The sequence below is a fragment of the Myripristis murdjan genome, chromosome 15 (assembly GCF_902150065.1).
Source record: "Myripristis murdjan chromosome 15, fMyrMur1.1, whole genome shotgun sequence".
NCBI classification, from domain to species: Eukaryota; Metazoa; Chordata; class Actinopteri; order Holocentriformes; family Holocentridae; genus Myripristis; species Myripristis murdjan.
In genome coordinates this window covers 15,584,132-15,610,153 of record NC_043994.1, presented here as the reverse complement: position 1 = coordinate 15,610,153, position 26,022 = coordinate 15,584,132, and the positions used below count along the sequence as shown (strand labels likewise).

Here is a 26,022-nt window from a genome sequence, read left to right as displayed (position 1 = left end):
ATTGGTTTGGTTACTGGAGGGGGACTTTCTCGGAAATGGCTGACTGGATTGTATATTTTTTATGAGCGCACTGAAATTGATATATTTTCGTACCTTAAATGATGGAAAGAAATTAAATTATGAAAATGATGTAATAAATTGGTCCCAGATTTTATTTTACATTTTTTGAACTACTGACCTTTGGTCAACTTGCCCCAACCCAATTAATTTCCACAGACACACAAATAAATCTATTTTTCGATGCATGAGTCTTGGTATTTATATGATTTTTATTACAAATTCATCTGTAACAGCTGGTACAGTTAATAAGCTCTTGAAATAATTTCCATCCAGATGTCTGAAGACAGTTTAAATGGTAAATAAACAGTTAATATTTTTATTTACAACAAAAATGTCAACTTATAATGACACCTTAAATACATACGATCTCACAAATGCAAGTGAGTATTCAGTGTGGTAGAATGACAATTTATCAACATCAAATTGTTACAACATAATAAAATAAAATATTTGAAATCTATGGGGTTATGGTGTAATTCAAAGCCAAAATTTCCAATACCCCAATAAAAATCCAGCATTCAAGACACTTCATCATAGCTTTGTGAGAAAACAGATTTCACCTAAAACTAGATAATGTCAGCATACTTTGAACTTAGCACACAGAAATTATTACATGCACTGATGATATGTAGTGGCAAAATAAACTAATAATGTTATCTGCCTCTTGAAACAGGTCTCCATGTGAGCCATCAGTACTTTGTTCTTATCAGAAAATACAGCAAAAGGACACATTCTGATACGATGGGGTCCATACACTTAAAGACTCACAACACAATATTATACCTTTCATTCACCACTGGTCTCAAAAAGTCACCATAACAGTGACTACAGCATTGATATATCATGAATACATGTTGTGAAAACTAAATGCAGTCATAAAATACTAAGGGCATGTTCAAATGTATTGGGAGCCAAGGGTAAAATTAAAAGTAAAAAAATAAAAATAATCAAAAACAAAACAAAAAACAGAGGACTGCACTCAGCAGAGTGCAGAGCTCCACCAGGTTTCTTGTCTTACCTTGGCATGCAAATCTGGACAAGGACAATTCCAAAACCCAATTCTTAGACCCTTTTTTCCACCTACCTGGAGAAGGGATGCTATGGAGGCACTGCCTGCGTTTCTCCCCTTCTCCAGTGCTGGCAAAAAAACAGCTGACGGGTTAGCACTCAATTGCGATATACAAGTTTGTAAAAGGTTTTGAATCACTACAACCACTAGAGGTCTTTGATCATACAGTTATAATTGTGCACAAAAAATATTCGGCTAATAGGCCTGGTTTTATGTGAGATTAGCTGCGGACTGATGTACACACAGACAGATACACACGACCAAATGCATGATCCCCTCCAGGCTGCTGCTGGCAGAGATACAAAGCAGGCAAAATGTTGAAACAATTAAGTCAGTTTTGAGTTCAAATAGGCTTGGGTGAGGAAAAAAGGTGACTTGATAGAGGAAGTCTGAACATTCCTCCTCACTGCCAAATACACATGACAGTATCCTACTGCATATTTTCAGCTGGAGTGGCAAAACAGTGCAAATCAACAGCTTTACATTCCTTTAGTATAAGCCTGTGTTAAAATGTCTTATGAAAACGTCTCAAAAACGCATTCATTTATGTGAACAATATTCAAAATAACTCCAAGAAGTGATTTCACATATAAAAATGTTTTTTTTTTTTTTTTTTATGAGTATTAAGTCACTCCAAGAATTCTGACCGACAGAAATAACAAGTTACCCCTCTGTGAAATGATACAGGGGAATGTGTATTGTGGGGTAAAGCACTGAAATAAAACAATATACTAAAGCAAGAGATTTATTCTTCTCCAATAAAATCTGAAGACTGTAAAATCCTCAGTGTATGTTTAGCACAGTATCTAACTTCACTTCATACATACCAACATACAGTTAACAGTTTATTCAGCACATCATATACAAGACAGTACATTCCATTGGATTTTAACACAGCCTTGATCCCACTGGGGTGCATACAGGCATTTTGACCCCCATGACAACATCAGACAATGGGCACATAAGACTACAGAACCATGTGAAACCCCTGTTAACTAAGAGACTTCACTGGAGTCCCCTTGCCTCTCCCTTACAATAGCTCTGCCCCTGTACAGAGCCAAATAAGACCTCTTCACCTGGCTCGAGCACCAGCGCGTGTGAAATGATAAAAATAATGCTTCATACCTTGTAATTGTGGTTAGAAATGCTAACCGTTTTGTGTGATTAAGTGCAAAACATTCAGGGGACACTATTTACTGCACTCCGTAAGAAACACAGGCTGTAGCCTAGATGACTAAAAAAAAAAAAAAACTTATTAGGCACTGGAGATCATTCTTACTGTAGCAGGCTGTGCTTATATTTCATTTGATAAGCATGATTTGCCTTAGCTACCTACTGCAGATTTTTACAATTTGAAACATGCTCAGAAAAAGTGCATTGTCATTGGACATTTCCCAACAAGCTGAGAGAAGAGATAAAATGCGGGGACAGTATGTTTTTGTGTGTGTATGTTTTTGTACTTGAATTAGGCACGTCACACTCACCAATGGTGGAATCAAAGCAGTGCAGACAAAAACATTTACATGTTTAAGGGGATCTGTGACGGTCAGAGTAAATGTGGTCCACTCCACTTGGGAAGGGTCTATGAGCACAGCCATGTTTGTTAGGTGTGTCTGCTCAGTTGTACAGACTGACAGAGGGCTATAAGCCGGAGCTGTGCATGTTTGGTATGGGGTAAAATTTGGAGACTCGACTCTGGGTGGTGGGGTTAAGGCATTCGGATTCGCCACTCATCTTGAAGAAGACCTCCTGCTCTTGAAGCTTGCGTGTGAACTCCTCCTCCAGCGCCTGCAGGGGGCAGCAGATAAACACAACTGTGAGTTGGAGATGGATGTGTTTGAGCATGAAACTTGGAGGTTTTTCAAGTGTGGAAAAATGGCCTGGGGACAAAACAAATATTAAGAAACCCCACTGTATGTCTGAAAGCAGGTGTGCTCACTGAGACTATGCCATGTTACAAATGAATGACAACATTTGACCTTGCTGAGCTGTATATGACGCATACACACAAGGTGGCAAAAAAGAACAAAAACAAAAAAAGGACAGTGATGAATGACAGATCGGAGTAGACATTTTATTACTACACAAGAGGCAATCAAAAAATAGAAAGAGAAAATCTGTCTGTCTGCTGTCTGAGGTCTTGGGAACGAAAGGGAAAAGGCACAAAAATTTGGCCTTGCTTCTCCAGCTGCACTCTTACATGAAGGATCTAACAAGTGCAAGCTATGGTGTGGTGTGGTGGGACTCAGTGAAAGACCCATGAATTCTTTTGAGAAGAGCAGTAAAAGGATGTTGAGGTTACCTTCTTCCTGGGCCTTAGCTTCTCTCTCCACTCCTTTATCTCTTGGCTGTGCTCCTCATCCAGCTCCTTCAGCTTCTGGGTCTCATGCTCAATCAGCAGGTGGCACTTCTCATTCTGCAAGACAATATGGGATTATTTAAAGCATTTATTGCTCAATCAAGACTCCTCTATATATTCTTATGGCACTGAACCTGAACTCTGTCTCTCTTTGGCTTGTATTTTCTTTTCCTATAGTAACTTTATAGTCACAGACATGACCCTGATCATTGCAACCCTGCTAGTTGGAAGCAATTTTTCAATTTTGTGATGTACGCTCATTCTACTCATGGTCACTTTAAGTCACTCTGGATGTAATCGTAGGAGTTAAATGCTTGATGTGTAATATAAAATATAGAAGGAATGTGTGCGTGTAGGAGGCATGAAAAATGTGTGTGAGTGTTTGTGTTGGCCTCACCTGTAGCTGCTGCAGCTCTCTGATGTTTGAGTCACACTGCAGCTGCAGATCCCTCATCTGGTTCTCATGTTTCTGGTGCTGGTGCAGTCTCTCGCTCTTCTGCCTCTTGTCCTCTTGGGAAGCAAACTGGAGCCAACAGGCAAAACACAAGAGACCATTAGGATTCTCTTTTTTCTTCTCTCCACATGACAACATATAATGATGTACCATACATACGAGGCCATGTATTCCACCTGCATTATGACCACTGCAGGTGGTGGTTATGTGTCCAGTCATGTCTGCCTGTCTGTGTACCAGACACAATGTGTCCTGTTCTGATTCACTCACAATCAGACTTTACAGATATTTTCATAGTTAGTCAAGTTTTTTTTTAATCCAAATGAGGGAAAGCACAGTTAGCACAGTTTACCAAACTTGTTGCACTGAGATTAATGAAAATGCACGACCACGTTATTTCCAGGCCAAGTTCCATGACGCCTTGCATGTGTTTTAGCAATGTGTGAGGGTTATCATATTTGTTAATGCTGTAAGTATTCTTCCAAGTATTTCTGTTCATGCATATTAGAATTGTATGTATCTGGCTCTTCAAAAATCGAATGATTTACGAAAATGGGTGTATCCAATGGGTGTGTGTATTTATATGAATGCACCTTTACAATGAAAAATAAGAGAGAAGATTTATATTAATATTAATTACTCCATTATTATGGATCAATATTTCTGTTTATATTTACATTTAGTATGTATCAGCCTAGCATGAACATGGAAGCTCTGAATTGTTTATGTTGTGTTGTTCTTCTTATTATGCTTTCTAGTTTTCCTGTTTTAGCGCATCATAATTCTGTGTGATAGATGAACAATCTGGGGCCGGATTCTCCAAAAAGTTCTTACTAATAATCTTAAGACGTTTCTTAAGAGGAAAAATGAGAAGTTCATAAGAATGTTCTCAAGTCCTATTCCCCATTATTTTCTTAAGAACTGCACATTATCTTAAGAACTTCTTAATTTTTTCCACTTACGAACTTCTCAACTATCTACCTTTATGTAAACAAACAGCCTCGAGCTGCAACCCACAGCAGTTCCATCTAAAATACAACAAAACAATATCCATTATAGTCTCAACTTTGATTTGATGTTATAAAAGTGTTTTCTCAAAAATTGAGATACATACTTTGTATTGGACAGCGACGATATTACTAACCTATTAGTTAATGGAATCTAAATATAACTGACACTTGACAAAATGTCCTCATAGACTCAGAAACAATAGCCTACATGTGTCTAAATATTGGTTTAGATATTAGGCTGAATTACAGTTTCGATAACGATTATCACTATGTTAACATATACAATGTAAAATTATTAAGGTATTAGCCTACTACATTAATCTATGTTATATAATCAAATTCGGCTCTAAATTAATCAAAGATGTTTGAAAAATAGCTTACCTTCACAGCATGTGGTTACTTAAGACAACCTTTACCTGTCTTAAAGTTACGATACTATTTAAGAAAAATAGTAAGATAATTTCTTTCAAGAATCCCATTTATTCTTAAGAAAAATCTTAAGAATAAAGTTGAGAACATTCTTAAGATCTTTTGTTTGGATTCTTAAGATATTTTGTTTGTGAATTCGAAAATATCTTAAGATTCTTCTTAAACCCAAACTTAAGAAAAAAAGTGGAACTTAAGAAGAAATTTAATCTTAAGAACCTTTGGAGAATCCGGCCCCTGGTCATTATTATATCATTGTTTGTGCATTGTTTTTTTAGTGTGGGTTTGGTGTGACTTCTGATAAAAAGCCCCCGCTCCCAATGAAGAAGTAATGTCTGTAGCCATGGAGACAGACTCTCACTGGCTTGTTTTTGACAGAACAAGGTAATACAAGTGCACTGTGTCCCACTGAGCAGGAAATGGGTCTCTCTTACTGGTATGCTATTAGGCTGCACATGACAGACTTGTATTACAAAGCCGCAGACTTTGCACAGTATACAGGTGAAACTTCAGCAGCCCTTTTCCATGTTAAAAATGTGACTGTCATGTGTGACTTCCCTCATGACGATAAAAATTGTATTACAGGCAAGCAGAATGCATCTCTCTGAATTCAGCTCAAGCTGGGTTTGTTTGGTCCACACATGTAGACTGCAAGTCTTATTTTGAAACACATATGCTGCGGGCAGCACTGGCACATGGCACAAGGCCACTAGGGCAAATGATGAACATGGACTGGTCCACTTCTGAGACATACTACAATTATTTTAAAGACAAAAATCAAGCTTTTCTAGGCAAAATGCACCACATCAGAGGCTGGTTTTCACATGCCATTTCTGGCCTCTTGGTATGCTTTCCTTGTGGGTTATGCATGGCTCACATTTGGACGCAAGATGTGTGTTAACAGAAATGAGCTGCAGCACCATTTTGTCTTCACATGTGAGAAGAGGTGACTGGAAAGTTGCTGGCCTTAGTTACAACATTGCTGGTAAAATACAGAGAACAATAAAAGAGTAGTGCTGCTCTCGGGTGTGAATGTGTCAGGGTGCAGCAGCAAGTTTCTAAAAAAACAGACCAAGGGTGTTCTGTCAGCTCTCCTTAATATGACAAGTGGAACCTGTAAAACGACAAGGCAGTATGCATGCACTGTGCCATCACCTGTTTTATCCTCTCCCTCTCCTGCTCTGGCGTGCCAGCGGCAGCAGTGATGCGGAGGCTCTTCTTGTACATGGCCATGCGTGTCTTGGCCTCGCTGCGCTGGATCTTGGGCAGACGAGCTCTCTCCTGGGTTTGTTTGTTCTTCATCTCCTCTATCAGCCGCTGGTTGTAGCGCTGCATCTGCTCCATTTCCTGTGAAATGCACACATGCAAACAAGCAGGCATGCACAGACACATACACACGTAGTATCGAGTTAGTAGGCTTGTTTCATGAGAGCTAATTTAATGCTCTGACATAACATGTTGTAGTTCACAAAGTATGTTTCTTTATGTTTGCGCTTTAACCTTCTCATGCCGCTTTAGCAGCTGGTGTCTCTGCATGAAGTACTGGTCTTTCAGCTGCTGCTTTAGCTGCTGGTGCTTCTCCTGCAGATGGCGCTCCTCTAACTCCCACATTGCTGCTTCTCGAGCTAAACAAGCCAAATTGCACCCAAGCACACACATAGTAAATTCAATGAGTAACTTTGCAGACATGCACATGCATGTTAGTTAGTGATAAGTGGTGTGGAAAAAAAAAAAAAAAAAACTTCTAGTGATGACTAAAACAGACAGGAAGTACTATCAGCATGTTGGACAAGCTGCAACATGTCTCCTTAAAGGGCACCTCGGTATTCTTGCTTGTCTATAAGCTCCATAGTCATTATACACACACACATGTAAAGAGAACGAGTTCCCTTGACATATGTTGAGCAGATCACATTTTAGCTGGCATAAATTTAATGAGCCGATGCAGCATCCTCTAACATCTGTATTCATTTGTCACTATTACTAGGCTTTTCTCTGTCCCTTACCTCGCATCAGCTGCTGCTTGTGGTTGAGGCAGTCTCTTTCGATAGTGGCGATCTCAATTTTATGTTGCTGGATGATCTTCTTCAGAGCTCCATCCAGCTCCTGTTGTTGCCTCTGCAGAAACTCCTGCTCCTGATGAGCCAGAGAGACGAACAGCAGTGAGAAGGAGCCACAAAGTACAACAGGTTGAGAGACCAGGACAGTGGAGAACAGAACGAGAGACAGAGAGAAACTGGATTTGTACAATGTGTCAGAAGTATAGAGAGGGGCTGAAATTAAAACTTATAAATCTGATCAAGTCATCCACTACTCAAGATTGATTCAGAGGTCTGCAAGATATCATATCATCAATTGGAACCAGGAAGAGGAGACAGATATCATGGATGACAACGATCCACAATGGATATGGAGAGAGAAAGAGAGAAAAGTTAACATTTCAGCAGAGATTTAGATTCATAGTTTAATGCAAGACAACATCTACATTGACATTCATAGTGTCCAGAGTACATGTATATCCTACATTATGCATGACTCATTATGCAACATGCCTGGGTTATCTGATTATATTCTGTCTTTAACCTTTAAACATGATATTAACAAATGATATGGTAACTTATTTACTATTTTTGGTTACAGCACCTAGCTCCTGACAACTTGCATACACTGCCGTTATTTAGCACATTCAAAAGTGCACTGCATCAACAGATTAGACAGTTCATTTTGTCTCATCAGGAAAACCTAAGAAATATTCTTCTTAAAAAAGTTGGATCCAAAACAAGCCAGTTCAAACGAGACAGGTTTCCACAACCAACTAATGCAGAATGCAAACTCACTTTAAGAGCTGTGCATCTTTTTATAGCCTGGTGATGGAGGCATATTAGGGAAGGTTCAGTCAGTATTTGGACCTTGGGTAGTGGTAGAGCTCAGCGATATGGTAAAAGAACATTATATTTGAGATTAATTTTACAGGCAATGTAATTGCAATATGATTCACAATTTAATAGGAATGATCATTTTTGCATTCAAACCTTCATTTTTACTGATAAAGCTATTAAAATGATGACGGTGTGATTTTTGCTGGGGTCTGTACCAAACAAACACCTGGAAAATACAATTTGTAGGCCAGGGTGTCTTTGCAGCACCATAATACTTTATTTATGTCTTGTCACATTTTACCTTCAAAGGTAGATGGCGCAAAATGTTTCCAGACAGAGGGACATTTAAAAACTACAATATATGTAGGCAAGAGCAGTGTACATGTTGACTCCTGGTCCCCACCTAGTGTGATGTAAAAAGCGTAATATTGCAGAAAATACCCAGACAAGGTACAGGACATTTGCGACTTGGTGGAGAGAAAAAAACTGAGCAGAGGAGGAGAGAACCACTGCACAAACACAGTGACGACAACACTCCAAAAACAGCACTGCCCATGCTTGCATGTGCTGTTCTTAGAGTGAAACTGAACCATCACAAACTATCCTGTCACTATGTAGAAACACTGCACACATCTAAGTATGGGCCGGAGACGGAGAGAAAGGGGATTTCGGGGGACTTACATCCTGCATCTGAGCGTTGAAGAGTGCGCATGAGGACAACTGAAAAGACTGTATCATAACCTGGGCCACTGCCTGCGGAGGAGAGCACACAGCGCACTCGCCCTGATCAGGGACAGACAGCACACAGCAGGCTGAGGGTCTCTCACCCACTTACATTCACTCTCTCACTCACTCACACTCACACACACACACACACACACACACACACACACACACACACACACACACACACACACACACACACACACACACACACACACACACACACACAAGCACTGATTCCTCCTGGTTTATGTAAGAGATGGCCGCTTTCCACTTTGGGAGCATTGGTGAGTGTAAGGCGCACAGCAAAGTTCGAGGTAAATGTTAGGAGGAAGTCAATAAATTAGTTATTTATGTTCTTCTCATCTTCTCATGCTTGAGCGAGGCTCGGACATCAGGCACCTGATGTTTTAATCCAGCTTGTAGAAGAGCAGTTTTAAGCTACTTTCCATGCTACTCAAAAAAGTCAAGTGTTAATAATCAGCTATTTTGCAAAGAAAAGATGCATTTTCCCTTATGTGCATTTTTCAAAAATTGCATAGAGAAATTAATTGAAAAGGGCTTTGAATGCAGTTGAATGCAGATTTTTATGTGGGCGTCTGCATGTGTGAGTGAGTGCATATCTGTGTACAAGTGCATATGAATGACTTACAAGAATGAGTCAAGATATAATTGAGTGTGAAAAAGGAGAAAGAGGAGGAGAAAGAGAGAGAGGGAACAGACAGCAGGTGATGGTTTACCTCTGCAGTCTTAAGGAGCCATAGGTCCTCCTTTAAGCGTTTCAACAGCTCTTTTCTCATGTGTTTGGGTGACTGTCCAACTTCCTGTTTTGCCTATAGTGTGTGCAGACACTGGCTGTTGTAGTTTTTGTTTTTTTCTTGTCTCTGAAAAGCTATTAAGAATGGCCAACAATAGTAGAAAGGCATGCAAGGCCCAATTTGAGAGGAGATACTGCACCCCGCAGCCACTGTCTGATTAAAAGTCAGCATGCTCCATTCCCACAGGCTAGGTCTGATGTCTTCGGGAATCATTCAGCCTTTTGATTAGTAGCCTTTCACAGCACATTAAAAATGATTGAACTGAGATAGATTAGAGTCATGTAAGGAATCTGATAAAGAGAAACAGCTTTGACTTCTACATAGCAAAAGATGTTAGATTCAAAACAGTGTCCCTTGTCTAACCCTGCATTCAATTAAAACCCAAAGCAATTCACATGATTATTTGGCCTTATGAAATTAAGAAGTTAGAGTAACTGAGTTAGAGTGGTAACAAAGAAAAACTGACTCTTTAACAAATCTGAACTGCAGACTGCTAAGAGGCATTCAGTTTATTATTTGATCAAAATTCAGATAACTCTTAGTCTTGAGTCTTGTTAATATACTGTAGCCTAAGTGTTGAGGACTCCATGTCAGTTACTCTGACTCAAAATATTAATACTATCTCCTTATCTGAACCCAAAACCATATTGGAAAATCTCCAAAAGTTGACCATCCCATTACCAAAGCCACCTCACACACTCATACAGGAGACAGGGTTAGACACACAATATCAAGTTGTACATAGCTGAAATACATTTCTAGTTCATGATTAAGAATACAACATAACAGAATAATAGTAAAAAAAAATATATATACATGATATATAAGCAAATCAGTTAGCATAAACATATGTTTTTACAGCCACACATACTGTATTTACGTAGCTGAAAAAAGCTGAAGCAACTACTTTAAGCCAGCTGGCACCAACTAAAAGAGTATTGCTAAGCACACTGATAACATACTCTTAGCAGCCAGGTAAAGAAACAAAGAGAAGCACGACAACTAACCCAAGCATCATACGTCAAAATGTAGCGCAACACAGAAAAACTGCCGTGAAGAGACACGAAAGGCAAAATTCACAAACTAGGAGCACACCCGAAATACCAAGAAAGCAAGAACAGGCTGAAAAGCAGAGAAAGAGCCCAAAACAGACTGAGATTGTATTCAAAAACACAGCACATATAATGCATCATGAGTCAAGCACACTGTCTTGATGAGGTGTTATGCTTTCCCAGAGATTTAACTTTTTATTAAGCAGCTCTCTAAAAATAACAAATAGACTTTGGTAGCGCAGTATTGCTTAGGAAGCACCCGGAAGCCTCGGGGCAGATGAATAATGGATACAACAACGTGGAGCTAGCAGCATCTAGGAGAAAGATAGCATAGTCTGCCAGTTACCATCATTTGCACACATACTAGGCAGAACAGCAAGAAAAAAAGCCCACAGGATTGATATGACATTGTGTCACGGCAGAGAATGCCACTGGGCAAGATGTTAGACACATGCGCCATTAACTACTTTGCATTTGACATGCATGTGCTTGCAATCTCCAGCCTCCACCAGCAAGGACCAAATCCACCCAGCAAAGTCAATTCCATGCATAATCTTTCATGCAAAGCTTTACCTCTTTCTTCCGGTTCTTCAGCATGTTTTGGAACTTAGAGAGTTCCTTGTCTTGGTCTGCTTTGATGCGTTTGGCCTCGTCCCGGAGTCGGCTGGTGTGGTCCTGTTCCAGACGCTCAATGGTCTGCTTCTGCTTCTTTTCCAGGTTCTCCACCTCTAGATCATACTGACGCTTCTTACCCTGCATTTACAGCATCATCAGTTATTGTTATAAAATTATCAACAAGTGATAACTCTGAAAGTATTCATACGCGATACTGCACCATACCAGTGACACTTTGACATAAAGGCCTGTCTTTATGCTAAGAGGGTGGGAAAAAAATCAATAGCAGTAGGAGGAAGATAAAACATGGTATCCTTTAACCTAATCATAGCCAACTTTTTCAAGACAATAAAACTAAAATCTTTTCCATGATGACCACACATCACTGATAAAACCAGGTTGGCACTTGAAACATGAATGACGAAGCCAGATTTAGAGCTTTTCTATCTCAAGGAACCTTAGTACCCAGAAGGTGTTTTGGCTACATACTTCACTTAACTCCTGCTATTGGATTTATCAACTTGTCTCCTAGGAGCTGGCCAAATAAAAACATCACATTGCTCAAGGTCCCCATTCCCCTGCCCGCTGACTCACAGTGGTCTCCTGTTCAAAGCGTCGGTAGATCTGCTCTCTCTGCTGCTGCAGTTTGTTGCTGAGCTGCTGCTGGGCCCTCTGCTCCTCCTTCTGCAGGAGGCGCAGCTCCCTTAGCTCTTGGCGCCTGAGAATAACACAGTAACAATGAAATCACATTCCCAAGACATTTACCTATTCCATAGTTTTTCTTTGATAAGATAAATTGTGCTCCTATACAGTATGTGATATTTTGCTTTCCTAAGATATCTTTTTTATTGATTCTGTCATAATGCGCTTTTCATTTAGGCAACAGCTATTTATTTCTAATGAGAGATTGCTTTTTTTCTTGCTTTGGTGTTCCTGATCAAATCACACATTTTTGAATGAGTGGTAAATCAGTGGTAAATATTACTGAAATGAGGTTATGAGCAAAAGATAACAAAAGATAAAAAATAGCTCTTGTTGAAGCAGGGGATTTTATCTAGTGTCTTTAAAAAGAAACATGAAGATTAGTCAGAATGCTTCACAGCAGATAACCTATCTGGTATTTGGAAAAAGCTGTGGGAGTTGTGAATTGAAGGGGAACTATTTAAGGCAGGCATGTTAAATAGGTCATGTCCCACATTTAGGTCTACAGCAAACAGTCCTGGAAAAGACCCACCTCAGGAATCTCATCTCCTCATTCTTCGTGTCATTATCTGTCACTATCTTTGATGTGGTCACGCTGACCTCAACGCCATCCACTATGAACTTGCGTGTCTTCTTTAGAGTCTTCTTCTGACGTTTGGTATCCTGAAAAAGACAACAGGGATGTTCTGGGGCTGAAAACTTTGGTTTGAGTGTTCTCTTGGTGATAATTTATTTTCAAACTATCAAATTCATTTGTGTCGGTATGCAAAAATAGAAGCAGTCGTTCACCTGCACAGAAACAGAGCCCCCGTCTTTGCTCTTGGACAGGAAGCTGGAGATAGACAGATTGAGGTCAAGGCTGCTGCTATCAGCAGCAGAGCTGCTTCCAGAGTCTGAGTCCTTCTCCACATCTGGCTTGACCATGATGGCAGGGCTTCCCTGCTCTGTCTTGGTGTCTGACTCAGTTTCACTCTCCTGGACAGAAACAGCATCTTGATGAGTGCTTTCTTCTTCATGAGCAGCCTTGTCCTCTTCTTCCTTGTCAGGGCCAGCCTTAGACAGGGTCACTGTTTCCAAATCCTCAAAGGTGTCTTTGGTTTCCTCTTTGACTCCATTTATGGATTCAGTTGCTGTGTGGTCCTCTAGTTCACTCTCCTCTTTGGCCTGCTTATCTTGTGTAGACTGCTCTGCTTCCTCTAGGGCCTCATCCTCTGGCTTCTCTTCTGTCATTCCACTGAGTTCACTCTCTGTGGTCTCTTTCTCTACCAAAATGTCAGTGGAGCTCTCAGCCATGGTTAACTCTGTGTCCGTGGCTCCGTTTATGTCTATATCGACAACATTTGACCCCAGGTTTGATTCTATATCTTCTGATTTGTTCATTTTAATGTTGATACCATCATGCACGTGGGCCTCTGTCACCTCAGTAACTTGTTGTGGAGGCATGTCTTCAGCAGGTCCCTTGCTCTCTTCTTCTGCCTGTGTTACTTCTCCCGATATAGAATCTATTTCATCTCGGCCATGTTTAGGCTGCTCTTCTGAGTCTGTGGGTTCAGTAGGCTGAACACTCACCTCATTATCTACCGTGCTTGTTTCTTTTTCATCTTTCTCCTCTTCTCTCACCTCCTCAGGCTCTGTTTCTCTGGTTTCATAGGATATATCCTCTGTTGTCTTGTCTTGTGTCTCCGCCTGTCCCTCTTCTGTTTCTTGACTAACCACCACAGGTTCTTGCGTATCAGCTGTGTCTAAAGATTCTTCTAGCTGTGATACTACAGGCCCAGCAGAAATCTCCTCAGCTTGAGCCTCCTCTGGTTTAGGCTCTGCAGAATCCTCTGAGATTAAGCCCTTGGTAGGCTCCATTAGCCCAGTGGCCAGGTCCTCATTACTGGCGTCAGACACCTCATTGAGTTTCTCCTCCTCAGCCTTGTCAACCTCGCTTGTCCCCAGTCCTTCATCAGAGAGCTTATCGCTCGTCATGTCTTCAGCAGGCTCAGCCTCTATCTTCTCTGTAACAGACTCCAGAGTGGAGGTAGTGGCAGGAACTTTGTCATCCTCTGAGCTGGCCACACTGGCATCTGATGGTGCCCGCTTGTGTCCGGGAACCACCTGCAACAATGTGTTGAGAAACATGAACAACACAATAAATGACACATGAGTGGGAAATAAATGGTCACAGCACGGCCTTTTATGGATATCTCAAAAGTGCACTGTTGTGCGTAATATATCATTTTAAAAACATTAGGCTATTTATTCAATATCATCCCAATATACATATTATATATACCACAGGAACATCTGCTTCCTCCTCCTCCTCCTCCTCTTTGCCTTCTTCAATCTCCTCTGTTACTTCAGCTTTGGCCTCAGCAATCAGCTCTCTCAGAGGTTTGCTGTCAGCTACACTGGTGACAAAAGGGTGCTGTATGGATGAACAGGAATGCAAGGGAACAAAGTGAAAAATAAAATACTTATAATTACTTTACTTATAATTTGGTTGAATCAAATGAAAAAGACCATCTCATCCTTTAAAATATGGCACACTCAGAACACTTATTTCAATGTGTCTGCACTCTTTGTGGTTTAAAAAAATTTGTTGACTGTAGGGGCATGTTAATGTAGCATAATGTGAAGTGAAGGAGCAGGGTATCTAACCTGTAGGAGCTGCACTGTGCCCCATCGATTGTCCACATTCTTATCAAGTGCCTTCCGCAAAAAGTCATTAAATTCTGGTGACCTGTGAAAAATTAGACAGAATCGGTGTGTGGGATATTAAACATACTCAGCCTTATTTCTGTCTCCAGATTCCACTGAAAAGAATCATTTCAACCAATCTTAAACAATCTGGTGCCATTCAAGTGTATCATCTCTCACCAGCGAGAGGGGTGCATGAGTGTGGGTGGCTCAGACTTGGCTATTTTCAGTAGCACTCTCATAGGATTCATCTCGTGGTTGGGCGGCTCGATCTGCGCCAGCTCAATTAGGGTGACCCCAAGGGACCAGATATCAGCCTTGTAGTCGTACGGGCGGTCCTTGGAGGTTTCGCACATTACGACCTCTGGAGCCATCCTGCACAGAGAAGAGACAAGTCAGTAGGCTGGCAATGCTGGTAATTAGCATTGAGCAAAGTTTGTACATTATGTGGATGCGTGCATTGAGAAGTGTTTTGTGAAACTTTATGGATTACTCAGGGGGAATTCTTTCATCACATTTTCCAAGGCAAAAACATCATGAAAAAATACTGCATGTGTGCATGTGTGCATGTTTGCTACCAACTATTCGGAGCTGAGGTCACTAAACCCTCAAGTGCATTCAACACACCAACACAAAAGACTTTTCCTTTTCCCCCAGTCCATGGCGGCTCTCTTGACACCACAGAGAAAAATGATCACCCTGTGGCTGTGGGAAACTCTCAGGCGATTATCAAACGAGCAGGGGTGAAAACACCCCTTGATCAAAGCTGCATGACTCACCAATATGGAGTGCCAATGAAAGAGTCTCTTCTCTGTAATGTCTTGGTATTTTTAGCAGACACCCCAAAGTCAGCTGAAAGCAGAAATGAATTACGGTTCTCTTAAGTTCATAAATCAAATTACATAGTACAATCAACACTTGTGTGTCACACAATAAGGTCAACAGAGAGCAGTGACAGATGAGCAACAATGAACAACACATCTCTAACAGACAACATAGCTATGGGAAACATCTCTCTGAACTAGTCTGCTTCTAGCTATTGAACATGAACTGAGTCACTTAACAGAAGAGCCTCAAAAACCTCTTTATAATGCTCTTAGAGTACATCATGTCCAAGCAGATGTTGCCTGCATGATTATTTCAACCTGCACGCTTTCTCTTGAATCACTCATGTCCATGTGAGAGGCAAAAAGACATGTCATTACGTCCCTGGTGACTGCCTGATAATTATTGGTATGAAAGGCAGCATCATGGCTCTCTGCCTACATAACATGAACGATCAAAGATATAGCGGCTATGGAGTACAGCAGCAAGATGCATACACTACCAGTCAAAAGTTTGGGCACACCTTCGCATTCAATGTTTTTTCTTTATTTTTACTACTTCCTACATTGAAAATACATACTGAAGACATCAAATATATGAAGCAAAATATATGGAATTATGTAGCAAAGAAAAAATTGATAAATAACTCTAAATTTGTTTTATATCTTAGATTCCTCAAAGTAGCCACCCTTTGCTTTGTTGACAGCGCTGCAAACCCTTGGCCTTCTCTCAATGAGCTTCATGATGTAGTCACCTGAAATTGTTTTCACTTCACAGGTGTGCCTTGTCAGGGTTCATTTGTGGAATTTCGTGCCTTCTTAATGGGGTTGGGACTATCAGCTGTGTTGTGCAGAAGTCAGGTTGGTACACAGCTGACAGTGCTATTTGCTAACTGTTAGAATTCATATTATGGCAAGAACCAATGAGCTAAGTAAAGAGTAACGACAGTCCATCATTACTTTAAGAACTGTGGGTCAGTCAGTCCGGAAAATTGCAAAAACTTTGTGTCCCCAAGTGTGGTCGCAAAAACCATCAACCGCTACGACGGAACTGGCTCACGGGGACCACCGCAGGATAGGAAGACCAGTAGTCACCTCTGCTGCTGAGGATAAGTTCATCCGAGTCACCAGCCTCTGAAATCGCAAGTTAACAGCACCTCAGATTAGAGGCCAGATAAATGCCACACAGAGTTCTAGTGGCAGACACATCTCTACATCAACTGTGCAGACGAGACTGCGCGAATCAGGCCTTTATGGTCAAATAGCTGCTAAGAAACCACTACTAAGGAAAAGCAACAAGCAGAAGAAATTTATTTGGGCCAAGAAACACAAGGAATGGACATTAGACCAGTGGAAATCTGTGCTTTGGTCTGATGAGTCCAAATCTGAGATCTTTGGTTCTACCCGCCGTGTCTTTGTAAGACGCAGAAAAGGTGAACGGATGGATTCCACATGCCTGGTTCCCACTGTGAAGCATGGAGGAGGAGGTGTGATGGTGTGGGGGTGCTTTGCTGGTGACGCTGTTGGGGATTTATTCAAAATTGAAGGCACACTGAACCAGCATCCTGCAGCGACATGCCATCCCATCCGGTTTGCGTTTAGTTGGACCATCATTTTTTTTTTTTCCAACAGGACAATGAACCCAAACACACCTCCAGGCTGTGTAACGGCTATTTGACCAAGAAAGAGAGTGATGGAGTGCAGCGGCAGATGACCTGGCCTCCATAGTCACCTGACCTAAACCCAATCAAGATGGTTTGGGATGAGATGGACCGCAGAGTGAAGGCAAAAGGGCCAACAAGTGCTAAACACCTCTGGGAACTCCTTCAAGACTGTTGGAAAACCATTTCAGGTGACTACTTCATGAAGCTCATCGAGAGAATGCCAAGAGTGTGCAAAGCAGTAATCAAAGCAAAGGGTGGCTATTTTGAAGAATCTAAACATGTTTGAAACATGTTTTTGAGTTATTTCACACTTTCTTGTTTACTATATAATTCCATATGTGTTCATTCATAGTTTTGATGCCTTCAGTGAGAATCTACAATGTAAATAGTCATGAAAATAAAGAAAAAACATTAAATGAGAAGGTGTGTCCAAACTTTTGACTGGTAGTGTATATCTACTTTCACTCCTGGAAAATAATGTTACAAAGTCTGAACAACTAAATTACATGAGCATGTAGTTTGCAAAATAAAGTACGTGTCCTTACTAGCTACATCAGTAATGTGCTAAGAACAATTTGTTTTCTAACTACTGTTTTGAACTTTTGTGCCAGACCCTATCAGTCACTCACTCTGATTTTATTGTATGTACATAAAGTGTAGTATGCATTCCACCATTATCCTGAAGTCACAGAGCTCAGCCAGTTGCCAGAACACACATGGCAAAGACATTCACAGTGGACTTTACTAATTAGCTTTTTAAGCCTATTAGAGTTGGCCCTGCAGGAAGGTTCAGAGAGGCTACCAAGGACACTAGCTGGGAGAAAAGTCAGCTTTGAGAAAGTGAATCAACTATTATCCTGCATACTATTCTAGAGCAAGGGCCTTAAAGAGTGCTCCATCGGAATATGACTCATCTTTCCTTGTTGAATAATCCTTCACATTCAGTGAAATATTACAATTGCAAATGCAGCACCAGAGATTAGAGATTTTTACCCAGTTTCACATCTCCGTCCAAGGAAAGGAGAATGTTCCCAGCTTTCAGGTCTCTGTGGATGACCTTGTTCTCGTGGAGGTAAGCCAAGGCCTCCAAGGTCTGCTTACACACCACACGGATCTGAGGCTCCGTCAAGGGCCTCTCCAGTTCTGTGGATGTATATGCACACAATTATTTCCAGTCTGAATCTTTTGACTCTTTATGCAAGTGTTCCAAATCCTATTTTTATTATAGTTTATGTGTTGTACATTTAATACATAGATTAGGACATTTAGACATAACAATATCAAGTGATGGCCTGATGGTATCCCATAGCAACTAGAGAAGAACACTCCGCCTTTGCACCAGCCAGCTTGTATGACTGGTCCAGAGGGGTGGAAGAAATTTGTTATAGGTGAGTCAGACAACAGGTCAGACTCTGCCAAAAATCCCCAAAATGGATTCCTGTGGCAATACTGATTTGTGAAGATCTAACACTGAAATTAATTAATCATGCACTTTTTGATTCACAGTGATGCCTGTTAAACCAAGAGCATGCTAAAAGTGGAGTGGCGAGGTGTTTCTCCAAGCTTCAAAATAACAGTGAGAAAGTGCTGAGGCATTAGAAGTGGACTAACCACTCCTTGAAATCTGAGCTACAATAATTACACACTTGGAAAGGCCTCTCAAACTGCAGAGAGGGAAAAATCCCACAGAGGAGGTTTCTGGATGGAATAAAAGAGCTGGCACTCGAAGATGGAGCAAAGAAAAATGTCCAAAACTTTATAAGCTTTTTTTGTTTCTCTCTATGAAACATTAGTGAGGGACTTACCCAACATGATGGCATCCACTGCACCACCCGCACAGAACTCAATCAGAATCTGCAGAGGGAAAAACAGAGGAAGTGGAACAATAAGAGGGGTGTATTGTAAGGCAATTTATCCCCAGTTTTACCATTCACACGGGATATAACATATAACAGAAAGGACTTATGACCCAGTTATTCTAAACGTGTTTCAACAGAGTAATGCTACTAATACTGGACAGACATCAGTACATCCCACACTTCTTTGTTACTGGTCATCTGAGACATTCAAGAGACTAATCAATCAAAAACCAATCAGTCATAATGACTGTAATCTATGGACACATCTTTTCTATTTCACAACTGGGAAAAAAAAAATCCTATGGAAAGAGAACAAATGCTAGATGTGCAACAGCTTATAGCCAGGATATTTCATCATATATTCTGGTGAAAAGGGGCTTCCTCATTTTGCTTGGTGTTATTGTATATTTAGGAGATAGTGCCTTAACCAAACCCCCTCTCCCAAGTCAAGATGTCAATATACCAGTTAACATGCAGTACATACGGTTTGACTCCTGGACACAAATTGTTTTTGAAAAAAGGCCCCTCTTCATTCCTCTACAGTACCTTTTCAAATCCGTCCACACTATTTATATTACAGGAAGAGGTGAAGGGAAGCTAAACGTTCTGGCTCAGTTAGTCAGTGACTCACTAACTGTTTTCTGAGACAAACTGCTTGTCAGCTGCAGAATGAAGGTCTACATAATGCCATACGACTCAAACCTAAAAGCCTAGACCCCAGTCTAGAGAGGGAACGCTGAAATGGCAGAAGGGTTTTCAATGGAAGATAATTCATTTCTGAGGCATGTACACCCAGTGACCTGTTGGCTGAGCCTCTGAATTCAGCAGTTTATTGAATGCATTTGAGCTATCTCTGTGAGGCTGCGGTGCATTAGATGAGCATAATGACATACGCTAATACTGTTACAGAGATGTGAAGCTGACCAGTGTCTGACCTCAGTGGTAATGGCGGATGCAACGCAGTCGACCACCAGTTACTCTATACTGGCTTTGCAAGCAGTCAACACCTCAAGGTATCAGATGATAGAAAAAAAAGAAAGAATAAAAGAAAAAAAATCTAGCACCACCCTCCATTCAGGCACTGGAACAAAAAAAAGAGAAACCTAGTGGTTGTTCCTGTTCTGCATCCCATTCTATCGTTACATGGAAAGCTTGTTTGTCATTTACCTTATTTTGATTCTAACATGTGTTACAATTGGGTATAAACTTTAAAATTCTATTCTAATTACAAAATCAGATTTAAGTGGCATCACATATGCAAGGCAAGTATCAACATACAGCATTAAACTTGATTAATCTTTTAATAAAAAAATTAAAAAATAAAAAATAAACAGCTGCAGCAACACCAAAACAATCCAAAACATTAAATCCACCCCAGACTCTACACATTAACTCAACACCTAACACATGCAGAGGGGAGGCAGTTATACATTCATCATGCTGCTCAAAGAGTGGGCCGGAGGGAAAACCTGCATGCAGCTCTGAATTATTAACAGGCACTTTCTCCAGCCACCAAAACCACTCCATTATCTTTCCATAGAAGTGGCCGGCTCGCAGAGGCAGAGGGACAGTCACATGACACCACCTGCCAAGACCTAATTGCTCTGGGGCCTGTCCCCACACGCAGGATGAAATCCACTGACAATGTTTGGACTGCACTGTTCAAGGTATACTGTACCTTAACACAACTGTACCTGTAGAAATGGGATTTCGCAATGTGGATTCTTTTATTGTCACTGGGAGACTGGGAAAAATGTCAACATGGGAAGTACTTATTTGACAAAGGTGTTGCAAAAACCATTTTGGCTAACATGCATACTGATGAAAAATAATGTGTTTCACAATCTGTCCAGTATGAAATAGAGCAGAACACAATACAATGTTGCTTAAGAATAATATGGGAGTCCTTTGAGGATCTGCAGTGTCTTCTCCTGTAGCATGTGTGTCTCTGAGTATGGGTGCATGACTGGCCCACTGCCTCTGTGTCTTCTTGGCTTTAAATCAACATCAACACATGAGAGAAAACTACCTCCCCCTGTTGGGATCTTACTTACCCAAAGTTTGGTTTCATAATAGAAGGCATCCAGCAGTTTGACAATGTGATGATGGTTGCAGGAGGCCAGGATATCAATCTCCACCATGTAGTCCTCCAGCTCCTCCTCTGTCTTAGTGTCAATCACCTTGGCAGCAGCCAGCGTCCCATTCTGCTTGTTCTGAGCCTGCGACAAACATTTATACAGAACATATTCTTGAAGATGGAACATATTCTTGAAGAAATGAGAAATATGTAAATGTGCAAGAATAATAAACAACGAAAGTGGTTATGTCAATTAAGAATGTTTTTTTTTTTTTTTTTTTTTTTTTTTAATAACCAGGGCAGCCCTGCAAAGAAAGAGGCTACTGTGAAAGAACATTTATTGATATTAAGATTTTCATGAAGAGACCCAAGCCATTTTGGAGTTAGAGCAATGAACACCGATGTGGTTTATGGCCTGTGTAGCAGAAAGCACTTCTCTAAAAGGTCACATATATTTAGGCAATAGATCCATTTCACAGAAGCATAAAAGGTGGTTTTATACTTAAAAGATAAAAGGCTTAAAGACAAACACAGTAGCCATCTGTGGTCAGAATATTTACAGTAAGCAAATCATCATCTAATCTACTTCAGGACAAACTATCCAGATCTGTCTTTGCTGCTTGCCTCCTCGTCCCTTCCTCTCACTCTCCTCTCCTTCCTTTCAGTCTTCCTCTCTGGTATATCTTAGGTCAAACATGAATAGCGGCATCAATTTAGAACAGAAGATGAAAAATTAGATGGTTTAATAATGATTCAAGTGAAATAGGTAATGATTCAAGTGAAAATAGGTTACACACACCCAAAACACCACACAGTGGGCTGTAGCTGAAGAGGAAGAGGTTGATGGAAGAATGACATTTTAAGCCACACTTCCTCTGTCACACAAGCAGTACTGCAGTTATTTTAAGACTAGCTTTGGGCTTAATGTTTATACATACAGACACAATCTCATGGAGTTAAGGAAAAAGAAGGGAGGGAGTGTTAATGTGAAGTTGCCAACTACTGCAGTGTGTCAGACTCTATATTTACACACTCCTGACCTGACACACACCCATTCTCCTCCTCTTGTGCTGGCTGACGCCTGTCTAGCACAGGCCATTATCCAGATAAATGCCAGTTCAACATAAGATAAACAGCGCTACTGCAGGCTGAAGAGGGTGACATTTCATAATTTGCTCTGACTGTCAAAGAATTATTCTAATGAAGCGTATAAACCTCAATTGTTTTGTGCATGGCATTTCACGCTTCATCAAAAACTACACACCGTTTTGTTTTCAGTGGTCAAACAAAAGTGGTCGTGGGTGGCATAACAACACTGAGGTGTGATGCTGAACCGCGCTTCACACAGCGCCAAAACAATGATCCACATCATTAAAGGGGCTTCAGTGTCACCAAGCCGAAAACTGTCAAAATTCAGACCAAATAATTTCTAACTGAATAGGAGTCAAGTATAATAAGGACAGTCAGTAGGTGGTGGGTGGAGTTACTTGTCTAACTATGTGAACTAACTAGCTTTGTACAGTTTCATTTCATCAGGGTGCGCTGTTATTAATGGATAAACACAATGCTCTGGCATATGTCAGTCCTCACACCCTCCTCACTAGATGAAAGTAGAGTACACCTCCAGCCATGTTTGAGTGTGCATGTGTATGTCAGGCCAGGGCTCACCTCTTTCACAACCCAAACAGCTAATTCATCCGCTGCTAAGAATCATACACTGTTACCACGCCCAAATGAGGTAATCATCAAACTCCTGTGAAATAACTGATGAAATACTCAGTGATAATATTGTGACCTAATGGAGACAACTCCCTACACTTCCATACATATGAACGTCACAAAAAGCCTGTGTACTGTAGTGAATAGTAGGCTACAACTTTAGTGTTGGAAGACATCAGTGTCTTCTGGCTTTCATCACTGCAAGCTAATCTGCTAATGAAGTCTTGGGAACCAGCAAATTAAGATTTCTGGCCAATCAACCACATTATTTGATCAATGAACTTCCAGGAAGCAACAGCAGTAGCCTAACACACACACAGAGCTGGTCTACTGGGATTTCCGAAGTGTCCTGACCTAGTGCAAATATGGAACTTCATGTTATGTTACTTTGTAATTATCAAATACTACACCTCACACAAAAAGAAACCAAATTATAACATTATATTGACAATATTGAATAACAACATTAAGTTGCAATGTGAATTTAGCAACTGAATACATTTCCTGCAAATTATGTAAACTAGGTTATATCAACAAGTTTTGATCTTCCTCATTTTTCTATTTCAAACGATGATATCAGCCTAATATAGATTCACACATAAGTAATACGGATATCACAAGAATTAATATGTGAGTTGTAACTTGTGTTATTTTTCTAACGTTCCCTTCCCTTAGGCAACCTCTTTGGTTTAAATGCCTGAAAAACACACAATTACAATCACGCTTTCAGGATGGTAAACCAAAATGAGAGCACATAATCATATCATTGGACTTGTTACAGCAAGACGTTCCATGCAGCCTCTTATTTGAAATTTGTTTAGATGCTTTGTTTTCTGCTTGAGGGCTACAGGCTAGTGTTGTAACTTGTACTTCAGTGGTCTTATTCTAATACAGCCGAAATGTTTCAATAATTGAAAACACATCAAGTTTGTGTATATGATAATGATTATACAGCGTTTTTAAATACAGAAGTGTATGCGGAATGGGATTCCTATTTTAATCGTGGTATTGAATCAGGAATTATTAATTATCTTGGAATTTCACTGACACTGGTATCTACTACCCAATTTCTGGTAATGGCACCCCTAATTGGCAAACATTATGGATAGATGACAGCTGTGTGTTCTACCCTCTCAAAAAACAGGAAATCCCACTTTTGGCTCACTGGTAAACCTTCAGCTAGTGGTGTAGAAATACCCTATCAGCGTCAAAGCAAGAACTGCCATTTAAGTAGGCCTACTACAGGAAATGTACATTCATAGCTGTGCACCTGCCACAGCATATGGCATTATCAAACACCCTACTTGCCCTTGTCTGTGTAAACAAAGTCTTTGTTTACAAAAGGCTGACTCTACATGGCTGCAAGTAACAGTGTAACTGCCAAGGGATTTTGTACTGCTCTATGGGTCCTGTGATCTTTCACAGCAGCCATCCTCAGACACCTCAAACAATAAACTTGGCATTTGACAGGCCCTGTTTACTCTGTGAGGCTGGGCCACACCTTTCAACACCTGAATGTCGACTAAAGCCAAGTACAACTCAATGACAAGCCAAAGTCAGATTACCAATATGTCAGTGTATTTGGGCCTGCTTTGAACATGTAAACAGGATATGCCTCAGAGACATTTCTAAGAGAGAAAACTACTACCAAAGATAGCCACTAGGCCATGTTTGCCTTACATTTCCTCAAGAAGATGCAGGGAAGATGCAATTGGGTGAATTGTCATAGCATGTATCTGAGACAAAACGTGAATACACATACATCTGATTTCAAATACCACCAGGTCGAGGAGCCCGGAGGATGCTGTCAGTGGTCATCTGCATTGCAAGGCAGTCATGAGATAGCCTATGACCAAATCGCAATAGGCAACACAACCGAGGCTACTGACAAGAAGAGGCTGAGAAAGGCCACCGTGTATATTACCTTGTATACTTTCCCAAACGCCCCATCTCCCAGTTCCCCAATGATCTCCCATATTTCCTCAGGATTCACGTCTCGGTGAACATGTTCGTACTGCTTCTTTTTCTTATCCGGTCCTAATTTGAATATCTTCCGAAAATTGAAAAAAGACATCTTCGGAGGAGAGAACTAGGCGCTCAGCTCACGTTATTTCCGCCAAGAAAATGTATTCCGGACGCAGAGTTCAAGTGACTATCGACAAAACAGCATGTAAGCAAGCCGGCAGGTAGTGTAGCCATCCAGCTGTGATAAATACAAAAAAAATCTCAATGATAATTCGCCTCGACAGCAGCTGTTAACATCGTAACATTGTTAACAGGACGCTGGTCAAGATGGATAGCTAACGTACAAAGTAGAGTTGGCTGTTCAACACGGGGCGACGTTTCTGTTTCCAACGGCTGGGAGGTTAAAAAAAAATCAAATACTGACTATATCTTCACAGCCTTGACGGTACAATAGACGACAGTATCCACGGTTAAAAAGAAAAATAGCCGAGAGACCTCATGCTTCGACTGGCTGACCACACAGAAGTTAGCGGACCACCGTCAAGTCGCTAGTTTAAAAATACCACTTCCTGTCGAAATTTCCAAAATAAAACCGTTATCTGCTACAGTGGGCGGTGAAACGCTTAAAGGTGGAATTTATCGTTATCTCAGGTAGGGTGATGGCCATACAACGTCGCTGTCTTACGAAATAGCCGCTGTGGAAATTTAGCTTTGATGTCAGCAGGAAAAACCGTGAGAACAAGCATGTAAATTATTTGATGTTTTAAGTGTAAGCCTCCCATTTCTCACAGACTGTTGAATGAAACTGCAGTTGCTTCATGTCCTGTTCACACTACATAATTATTTTAGCATAGACCAGTTCAAAATGCTGATGATTTGTTTGATTGTTGTTGTAAAAACATAGTGATCGCATTTTTGTGCCTTTATTTTGAAGGTAAAAATTCATAATTTCCGGCGTGAGTCTGCCCGTGTGTGTTTACCTTGACGCGGCTGGTTAGCGGTATCTGTATCCTGAAACTCTTGTCAAAAAGATGTGCTCAGCCCCCTCGGCTCTACCACGCA

At 40.7% G+C, this 26,022-nt stretch overlaps 1 protein-coding gene across 3 annotated transcripts; it reads right to left on the bottom strand.

The window, feature by feature from the left end:
- Positions 1–249: 249 nt before the first annotated feature.
- Positions 250–25,493, bottom strand: slka (STE20-like kinase a). 3 transcript variants are annotated; one of them, XM_030069885.1, is made up of 19 exons: positions 24,920–25,493; positions 21,254–21,418; positions 19,146–19,194; positions 18,334–18,483; positions 15,632–15,704; positions 15,033–15,227; positions 14,814–14,895; positions 14,449–14,580; positions 12,957–14,270; positions 12,700–12,830; positions 12,060–12,183; positions 11,424–11,603; positions 9,721–9,813; positions 7,385–7,514; positions 6,879–7,003; positions 6,534–6,725; positions 3,886–4,011; positions 3,432–3,545; positions 250–2,917 (listed from the first exon to the last, which is right to left on the bottom strand). In XM_030069885.1, exons 1-19 carry the CDS (start codon positions 25,067–25,069, stop codon positions 2,771–2,773), a joined length of 3,672 nt encoding a protein of 1,223 aa, XP_029925745.1. In that variant the 5' UTR covers positions 25,070–25,493; the 3' UTR covers positions 250–2,770. The 3 variants fall into 3 exon arrangements, with proteins under 3 accessions (XP_029925745.1, XP_029925746.1, XP_029925748.1); XM_030069886.1 differs by lacking the exon at positions 9,721–9,813 and adding an exon at positions 8,939–9,010; XM_030069888.1 differs by lacking the exon at positions 9,721–9,813.
- Positions 25,494–26,022: the final 529 nt, after the last annotated feature.